This window comes from Aedes albopictus, chromosome 1, assembly GCF_035046485.1.
Source record: "Aedes albopictus strain Foshan chromosome 1, AalbF5, whole genome shotgun sequence".
NCBI lineage: Eukaryota > Metazoa > Arthropoda > Insecta > Diptera > Culicidae > Aedes > Aedes albopictus.
This window is the reverse complement of record NC_085136.1, coordinates 93,215,310-93,225,603: the sequence shown is the minus strand read 5'-3', so window position 1 is coordinate 93,225,603 and position 10,294 is coordinate 93,215,310. Positions and strand designations below refer to the sequence as shown.

General features: G+C 43.5%; 1 protein-coding gene across 1 annotated transcript in view; it reads right to left on the bottom strand.

The window, feature by feature from the left end:
• LOC109402067 (uncharacterized) overlaps positions 1 to 10,294 on the bottom strand; it is a 37,069-nt gene that overhangs the window by 345 nt on the left and 26,430 nt on the right. Inside the window, exon 2 of the mRNA XM_019674665.3 lies at positions 42 to 350. Within this exon, the coding sequence (XP_019530210.2) occupies positions 42 to 350 (309 nt within the window). The remainder of the gene's footprint in view (positions 1 to 41; positions 351 to 10,294) is intronic.

Genomic DNA, 10,294 nt, shown 5'->3' with positions numbered 1-10,294 from the left:
AAACAAATTTAAGGTATTTACGAAACTCATTTCTCACTCACCGTGATAAAGTCTCCGAATATTTTCGCCACCGCCAGAACCACATTGGTGGCATTGCCGAACAATCGATCGGGAATTTTCAACGATACTTTTTCGCCTTGACCGAAGTTATCGTTCTCGTCGAACGTTTCCACATCATTTTCCGTGTCTTCCGGTGCTTGGCGAGCTTGTTTGGCTGAGGGTGGCGCCACCTGTGAAGGTTGTTGCTTGGGTTTCTGTTGCAGGGCTTTCGTTATCACGAGGTTGGCAGCAAGCATATCTTCCGGTTTGAATTTTCGCTTCGTTCGGCTGACGTCATCGCTGAATGAGTCCTGGAATGGATAGAAATGAATAGTCAATAACTATAACTTTGAAGGGATGAAAATTGAAGGGTATCGGGCGATTTCAACACGAATGTTGGTTCCGGTAACTCGGACTATGTGCACGTCATGGGATGGGGTCTCGGAGAAATGAGCATGAACGGAGAGCTGTTTGCAGAGTTTTGTGGTAACAATGACATGGTGACAAGTCCATGCACAAGGTGGTCATTGAGCAGCCGTCTCAGCGATACGCAGGGATTCCCGGGTCAAGTTATCCAGTGTATCCTCCACAGAACGTTGGTTTTTCGAATCCACAGGTGAATTGGCAGTCCCATGGACGCCAACAGAAGATCGTTCCTCCGCAAGATCAGCAGCCAGCTATGGCTGAAAAATCCGTCGTTCTTCAGTCGCAACAACTTGCAGCGCGGCAGGTACTTGGGAAACAGTTGCCTAGATTCGATGGCAACCGAATTGACTGGCATATGTTCATCAGTAGCTAAATGAACATTCGACCGCTGCTTGCGGCTACACAAACGCTGATAACCTCATTAGGCTTCAGCAGCGCCTGACTGGGCACGCGAAAGAGTCAGTCTGCAGCAAACTTCTGCTACCAGAGAGCGTGCCTCACGCTATCGAGACGCTGCGTATACGCTACGGTCGACCAGAGCTGCTGCTCAAATCACTCCTTGAAAAGGTTCAGGACCAAGGCAAGACAAGTTGACAAGTTGAACAGTGATAGAATTTGGATTGGCAGTCGGCAATTTCGTCGATCATCTCCGGGCGGCGCAGTTGCAGCAACATTTCTCCAATCCCATGATGCTGCAGGAGTTCGTTGACAAGCTTCCAGGTTCCATGAATGCGGCGAGTGCGGTGAGCTTCGAGCTTCCTATGCAGGAGGAGCCGTACAAGAACGAAAAACAAAAAGGGAGAGATAGTGCCGGCATCCATGCACATTCGCAAGGTGAGAGTCCAAGCAGTAAGTCTTCGAATCCTGTCTCGAAAACCGACAAAAACGTATGGCATCTGTACTCGCGAAGGCCACAGAGCGGCGGATTGCTCTCAGTTTAAAGAGGTGAGTATCGACGAGCGGTGGAAGCCCATTCAAAAAAGGACCTTTGCAGAACCTGCCTAAGCAGTCACGAAAAAGGGCCTTGCAAGTCATGGCAAGGCTGTGCGGTGGATGGATGTCGTCTGAAGCAGCATACTTAGCTTCATTCACCTTCGCCGACTCATCACGTTAACTTCTCATCTATCCACTCGTCGCCACCGAAGGCACTATTCCGTATACTACCCGTCATCCTTTATAACGAAGGAAGAAGCGTTTCAGTGTTCGCCTTTATCGATGAATGTCAGCAATCACCCTGCTGGAAGACAACGTCGCGAAGCAATTAGGCGTGAAAGGTCCCGTCCAAGCTCTAACTCTTCAGTGGACAGGCAATATGAAGAGGGACGAGTCCATGTTGCAAGAGGTAGATTTGGAAATACCAGGGAAGAGTGGCTCCAGTAAGTTTGATCTTCGTCACGCCAGGACCGTCACACATTGGAGTAAATCACATCAAAACCTGATCATAAGTGGAAAACCTCAAAATGAAGTAACTGGGGTTTCCGTTGTGTTTTTGCTAAGTGTAGTTATCGTGTAATCGTTTGACAGCTAAGCAGTGTCCACATGTTTTGTTTACGCTTATCAGAAGAGGTTAAGTGAAGCTGAAGTTTAGCCGTTTTCTTTGATATGACTCACAACGCGTGCTAGTTTTGACCGTACAAAGTAAATGAAATTGATAGTCAATCAATTCAATGATGCAGTTTGTTAAAGAAGGTTAATGTTGTTATTCTGTTAATTTGAAACCCAAACAAATTGGCGTTGAATTTACATATAATATATGAAAATATTGAAAAAAATATTTGATGGAATTCTTTATCGTACATTCAAAATGAAATAAGTTGATTTTCCGGCTGTTTCCGGAAAATCTGCTTTTAGTGTATGATAAAACTATTGTTCCTCTTTCAAATGCAGAAAGAAAACCTTCCGAATGTTTCCGATTTCTAAAGTTGCATCACTTTAAAAAAAAACGTGATAATTATATTATTATATGATATTATTTGCCTTAAAACACTATTTGGCCCTCTGGACGTATTTTTGCTGAAAACTAGAATTCAACAGCTTTCAAGCTAAAAAAAAAGTTTAAAATCGGTCAACTGGTTCAAAAGTTGTGATTTTTTGAAAAATTTTAGTTTCGAAAAATCTGACCTTAAATTGGTCACCCTAATGACGAAATAAAAAAAATACGAAAACTATGAAATACGTTTCATTGCTAATTTGGGTTGCATTTGGGTTGCGAAAATGCGTCAAAATAATTTTGATCAGTTTTGATGTACTAGGTGCTCCACTGTGCGTCAGCTGCATTCCTACCCAGCCAACGATTGATCTACGGAGAATTGACACAGCGTTTCCCACACCTCAGAGGTCTGGACAACCTACGCCTCGGCGCACCACTGAAACTTCGCGAGGATGGACCGAACGATCTAATTGCAGCGAAGTGTCGTCTAGGGTGGACTGTTTACGGGTGCACCGGTGAAAGAGGCAGCGACGAAGCTGTCGTAAAGCTTACACACTGCAGAGGCCTCCAGCGAAGTAAATCTGATGAATGGGCAGTTACGAGATTACTTCACTATGGAGAATGACGGAATTTGAAATAACAAGGAAACCATGGATTCGCAAGAAGACAAACGAGCGAAAAGAATACACAAGGAGGCGACACGACGGGTTGGAGACAGATTCGAGACAGGACTTCTGTGGCGAACGGACAATCCAGCCTTTCCCGACAGTTATCAAATGGCGTTGCGGCGTGTTATAGGTCTGGAACGGACGTTGGCGAAGGAACCATTGTTAGAAGAACGCGTCCTAGAGCAGATCTACGACTATGAACGGAAACAAAGCAGATAAAAATCGAATGTGGTTCCTCCTCCTAGGAGTGGTACACCATCCGAGAAAGCAGAAGGTTCGACTCATCTGGGATGCCAAGGCTACGGTACAAGGAGTTTCTCTCAACTCGAAGCTGCTGAAAGGTCCTGACCTACTGACACCTCTATTAGCTGTGCTGAGTTCGTTTCGCCAATTTCCTGTAGCTGTAGCTGGCGACATCAGAGAGATGTTCCATCAAATACAGATCAGGGAACAAGACCGGTTTTCTCACTGTTTCCTTTGGCGAGACCACCCTTCCGAGGAGGCACAGATCTTCGTTATGGATGTTGCGACGTTTGGATCCACCTGTTCGCCAGTATGTGCCCAATTTGTTAAGAACCTCAACGCCGAAGAGTTCTCCGAGCAATATCCGAGCAATATTGGGTTTCTTTTGATGCTCGATTTTTCTAAGGCCTTCGACAGAGTATCTCATTCTAAGTTGTTGCAAAAACTGTCAAACAATTTTTGTTTTTTCCCGGCAAGCAGTTACACTTATTCGATCGTATCTCACAAATCGTAAACAATTGATAATAAATATTCAAATTTCGTTAACATCATTTCAGGGGTTCCACAGGGATCGGTTTTGGGTCCAATTCTATTTACGCTCTTCATTAATGACCTTCCGACAGTTATAAAGTTTTGCAAAGTGCATCTATTTGCGGATGATGTACAAATATACTTATGTTCCCATAGTATGACAATTCCAGAAATGGCTAGGTTGATAAACTTTGATTTAAACAATATTTTCCGGTGGTCCGAACTCAACCTTTTACCTTTAAACCCTGAAAAATCACACGTTCTGTTTATTAATCGGTCTCGCAACGCTACTGTCTCATTACCTACAATGATACTCAACAATGCTCCAATCAGATACGTTGATAAAATTTCCAATCTGGGTGTTATATTTCAGAGTAACTTAGAATGGGACAGCCAAATCATCTCTCAGTGCAAGAAAGTTTATAACGGACTTCGTCACCTGAAACTTACAGCTAGTATGCTACCAACTGCAACAAAAATCAAGTTGTTTAAAACTCTTTTGCTTCCTCACCTAACGTATGGAACTGAATTTTTGTTGAATGCCTGGTCGCGTTCACTTGGTAGATTGCGTGTAGCTGTTAACTGTTGCATTAGATGGATATTTAATCTAACGTGGTATTCTGGCGTCTCACACCTTCAACCTCAATTGCTTGGATGCTCATTTTCTAATTTTGTTAAATACCGTTGTTATATAGCGTTGCACAAAATAATAAACACAGCAAAGCATCTGTATTTGTATCATAAACTTAGACCGTTCCGTAGTACTCGCGAGAGAAATTTTCAAATATCTCTTACAACTACATCACATTATAGAAATACTTTGTTTGTTCGTGGCATTGTTTACTGGAACCAGCTTCCAGCTCAAGTTAAAGCTTCACGATCTTTAAATGAGTTTCGTAGGGGGTGCATCTTATGGTTGAACACAAGTAATCAATAGTTTTTTTTTAGTTTATAGTCCATTCCAATATGATAAACAAATTTGAAATCTGATTTAGAAATAGTTGTAATATATTAAAATGAATTCTGTACTTCTTCTGATTGTAGAATTTAAAAAGGCTAAGCCTTACTCTACATGTATTATATGATATAAATAAATAAATAAAATAAATAAATATCCACGAGCTGCGATCGCCATCACCAAGCATCATTACGACGGTTCAGGAAGCGATAGAAGTCGTGAACGAGGTGAAACACGTCCATTCAAGAGGAGGCTTCGAGCTTCCAACTTCCTATCCGTCTTCGAAGAAGTAGCGATAGCTATCGGCACAGAATCAGCGGAGACGGTGAAGGCATTGGCTTTGGAGAGGGGAGAGAATGCGGAGTCGGTGTTGGGTATGAAATGGACGCCCAATTTGGATTGTTTCACTTACACGGTGAATCTCCGAGAAGATCTGCGCTTCGTCTTCGACGATGAACACATTCTCACCAAGCGGGAAATACTGAAGATTGTGATGAGCCTATTCGACCCTTTAGGCCTGATTTCATTTTTCCTTATCCAAGGAAAGGTCATAATCCAAGAAATTGGAGCTTCCGGTTTAGGCTGGGACGATCCAATCAGCGAACAATTTGTTCGACAATGGCGATAATGGGTAAATTGCTTCGATCAACTGGACAAACTAAGAATTCCCCGGTGTTATTTTTCCACTCCCTTCTCCAATAGCAAAAACTGGTTGGAGATTCACGTTTTCGTCGACGCCAGTGAATCGGCATACTGCTGTGTCGTGTATTTTCGCTTATTGAGCGAGACTGGCATTCAAGTGGCCCTAGTCGAATCCAAAAGCAAGGTAGAACCACTCAAGACTCTTTCGATTCTACGCCTCGAGCTGAAGGCGGCTGTTCTGAGTATTCAATACTTGCAAACTGTCATGAGCAGTCATGAGCTACCGGTGGCGAAGAGATACTTGTGGACCGACTCAACTACAGTCTTGGCGTGGATTCTATCATATCATCGTTGATTCCAAAAGTTCGTGGCAGTTCCTGTAGGCGAAATTTTAAGAGTGGTCCCTACGATTGGAGGTGGGTTCCAACGAAAGTCAACGTAGCAGACAAAGCCACGAAATGGGGCAAAGGCCCTGATTTCCAAACACAAAATACGTGGTTTTGTGGTCCAGCTTTCCAGCTTTTCAGCGAGGAATACTGGTCGGAACGTCGTCAAAATGTATCCACTCAAGAAGAGCTTCGTCCTGTCCATACTCACTGGTTAGTAGTACCGTTCATTGACGCCAGCAGATTTAGTCGGTACGAGAAAATGCAACGTGTCATGGCCTACGTTCTTCGCTTTGCCGATAACCTGCATCTCAAACAAAGTGGCGCAACTCTACAATTAGGCATGTTGAATCAAGGTGAACTGAAGCGCGCTGAGGAAACATGGTGGAAAGTATCCTAGGCAGACTACTTTCGTGAGAAAGTAAAGCTTTTCTCTCCTATGATGGGTTCACCGGACATACGGCATGCCTGCATGTCCAAGTCAAGTCCAATCTACAAAGTGTGGCCATACCTAGATGACCTAGGAATACTTCGGATGCGTAGCCGAATTGGCGCGGCTACATTCGCGCCGGTTGAGGCGAAATACCCAGTCGTTCTACCACGGCAACACCCTATCACCAAGCTCATTACTGATTGGTACCATCGCCGGTTCCGTCACGCAAACCGAGAAACCGTCGTGAACGACATTCGGCAGCGGTTTAAAATAGAAAAGCTGCGAAGTCTCGTCGAGAAGGTTTCAAGGGAATGTGCCTTTTGTCGCGTAAAGATTATTTATTAAATTATTTCGGACCGATTTTCGTCAAAGTTGGATGGAGCCAAGTTAAACGTTGGGTGGCAGTATTTAGGGGCCGTTCATAAACCACGTAGACTTTTTGGGGGGAGGGGGGTCTGGTCTACGCGTCTGAGATGGCCAAATTTTGGTCTACGTGGTTTACGTGCCTAACAGTGCGCGCGGTGCACATCGAAGTAGTGCATAATCTGTCAACTGAATCGTGCATCATGGCAGTTCAGCGGTTCGTTGCACTGCGCGGTCCACGAACTGAAATTTACAGCGACAACGCAACGTGCTTCCAGCGTGCGGGCAATGATTTAGAGAAGCAGCGTGCGCAGAACGAAGCTCTAGCGTCATCTTTTACAAGTGCCAGAACAAAATGGATGTTCGTCCCTCCGGCGGCGCCGCAATTGGAGCGGTTGCCCCCCGAAAACCAGACGATGAAACCCTGGAAACAATCCTGGTGGAAGCCGAGTTCATCATAAACTCCAGGCCTCTTACCTACATTCCTCTCAATTCAGCAGATCAAGAATCGCTCACGCCCAGCCACTTTCTGTTGGGTAACTCCAGTGGCCTGAAGATTCTACCATCCAAGCCAATGCCACAACGAGGAGATCTAAGGAGTAGCTGGAAGCTGGCCCAATGGATTTGCGACGAGTTCTGGCGTAGGTGGGTAAAAGAGTACGCACCGGTCATCACTCGTCGGGTCAGACTAAAATGAAACAGGAACAACCTTACATGTACAAAAATCAAATAGCTGCAAGGTGAGACAGAAGAAGATTTAACTCAATTTTCCTTGGTAATGCTATCAACGGTTTCAAAAAACTGAAGAAATACCAAGAAACCATAATCTAACAAGTTCTCAAAATTCAACGTTCGTTAAACCAATAATTGCTATGATATCCAGGATTTGCATAAAAGTTGCATTTATGTATGAAATGTTTGTTTGTTAAAGTACTTTAAATGTTTTTGTTTAATATTTCCATTGCATATTGGCTATACTAACGACCGGATTTCAACACTTCGGGAGAGATTTCGCGGTACCGAAAGTACCGGTACCAAGGATCAGTCAGTACCAATAATTCGGTACCAAAAATTGGTCGGTAATACCGGTATTTTCGGTACCGGTACTACCGGTACGCCATCATTAGCAGGCATAGGGTTTCAGGGGTCCATGGAGTTTCAGGAGGGTTCCAGGAGCTCTAATGGGGCGCTATTGGGGGACACAGGGGCATTTTAGGAGGTCCCAGGAAGCTTCAGTGTGTCCCATGGTGTGTCAGGGGTGCTTCAGCGGTTCTCTGGGGCGTTCCAGGGGGTTCCATGGGGTCTAAGGGAATTCCGTGGACTTTAAGGTGCTTCAGGGGGGCTTCAGAAGGGTTACAAAGGTCTCAGGAGCGTTTCAAGGGATCTCAGGAGGCTTCAGTGGGGCTCAAGAGGATCTCAGAAGTGATCCATGGGGTCTCAGAGGCATTACAAATGATGTCAGGGGCGTTCCGGAGGCCTCATGGGTGGTTCAGGGGATTTCATGGGGTTTCAGGGGATTTCAGGGTCTCTAAGAGGTATTTTGGTGGTCTCGGGGGCGTTTCAGAAGGTCCGAGGGGGCTTCAGAGAAGTGCCAGGGAGTGTCACGGGCAGAGATGCTAGATTGTTTTATGAGCGAGAGTGCCAGATTTCATTAAAAACTAACAAAAATGTACTACTTTTTGTCGATTTTTAATTTTTACTGGTACTACTTATTTTTCTTAAACATATGTGATAATTTACAAATTTTCATATTTTTTTTTTTAATATTAAGCAGCAATTAATAAAGTTTACATCAAATTGACTGAAAATAACTACAAATTGTATGCTTTCTGGAGAAATCTGTATCACATTTTAAAAATCTGTTTTTTTTTTCTGTACTCTGTATCTTGTAAGGTCAAAAATCTGTATTAATACAGAAAAATCTGTATATCTGGCATCTCTGGTCACGGGTGTTCCAGAGGGTCTAAGGAGTTCCATGTAGTCTTAGGGAGTCGTAGGTGGTCTCAGAGTGGAGGTTTGATGGGTCTCACTATTCCCTTGGTCCCATCTTAAATACCCAGAAGCAAGACCTGTTCTTGCGAACTAAAGTTTTCTTATTATAGCCCTTGACTCAATTATGAACAAAATTCTCTCATTGTATGCTCTTTTTAATTTATGCGCATTTTTAAGTTATGCACCCCCAGCTCATGGCATAAAAAGAGGTTCCAGTGTTTTAAAAAATCGAATTATAACACACGAAACCTGATAACACTGGAAAACTCTTGAGGAAACCGGTGATCTCAATAACTCTATCAGGGAATCGGATTTCAAGTAGACATTTGTTTAGAGACTTGCTTGTAAATCTATCCAGATGTCGTCCCTGAATTCCTCTATGGATTTCTCCTGAAATTATTTTCAACGTTCCTCTTGACATTTTATTGCAATTCCATCTTAAAATACTTCCGTGGTTGCTTTGTAGAATTCTTCAAGGGATTTCTACTACAGTTCTTCGTTTGTTTTATTCAGGTTTAGATAGGAGGTCCTCAAGCAATTTCTGAGATTTGTTTATGGGATATCTACCAGAACTGAGATTACAGCATAAGTCCCGTTCCGGTTTTCTTCAGATGTTCCTCGCATAGTTTCCTCTATAATTTTTCATGAGTTCATCTGATTCCTCCGAACATTCCGCTCAGGATTACAATCAGTTTTGTCCTCGGGTTGTTCCTGTTTTTCACGAGATTTATTTCGAAGTTCCTTTCGAGATTTCCTAAAAGCTCATCCTGGATTTCGTCGCGGTATTACACCAGTATTCCTTTCCGTATTTCCTTGGGAATAAAAGTGTTCCTAGAGTTCATAGTTTTTCAAAATCGAAAAATCTTACGAAGCACTTCATATTATTGAATCCCCATAATCCCTTCGAAATGCCCCTGAATGCCCTTCAAAAGCTCCTGAGAGCTTGAAACACTTGAAACCCTTCGGCATCCCTTGGAACGGTCTCAAAAAGTTCGTAAGACACCTCCAGAACAAAATTCTTGAAACGCCCCTGAAATCTCCATAATCCAACTAAAATGCCCTTGAAATTCCCGAAAACCGTTTTAAATGGCCCCAAAACCCCTTGGAACGCCTTCAAAGGTTCCAGAAACCCCCTTAAACGCCAAAGAGAACCCATGAAATGCCCCTTAATAACTATCAAATGCTCCTAAATTCCCGAACTCCCTAAAATGTCTTTAATCCTGAGATCCCTTGAATTGCCCTTAATGTCCCTTAAAACGTCCCTGAAACCCCCTCGTACTATTGAAATGCCCCTGAATTCCCTGTAACCGCTTTTAAACACCAACTAATCTTGACAGAACGCCCATAAAAGATTTCTCAATTCCCCTGAAACAAACCTCAAAACGCCTCTTAAGCCCCTTGGAACTTCGGTTTTTGGAATCTCTGGGAACTTTTTGGAAACCCTCTTAGTCCCACCACAAACTAGATTCCCTCATTAAAGCCCGAACTTAATGTATGCACAAATTTCCCTCTTTTTTATGCCTTTTTCGATTTATGCAGTCCTAGCCACGTGCATAAAAAGAGGTTCAAGTGTATTCTCCTCAGAGAGTTCTAAAAGACCGCTTTGGCATTTAATCCATATACAGTGGTAAATAACTAAGTTCAAGTCCCAGCCTACGCCAGTTGCGGCTTTTTATAAGTCGT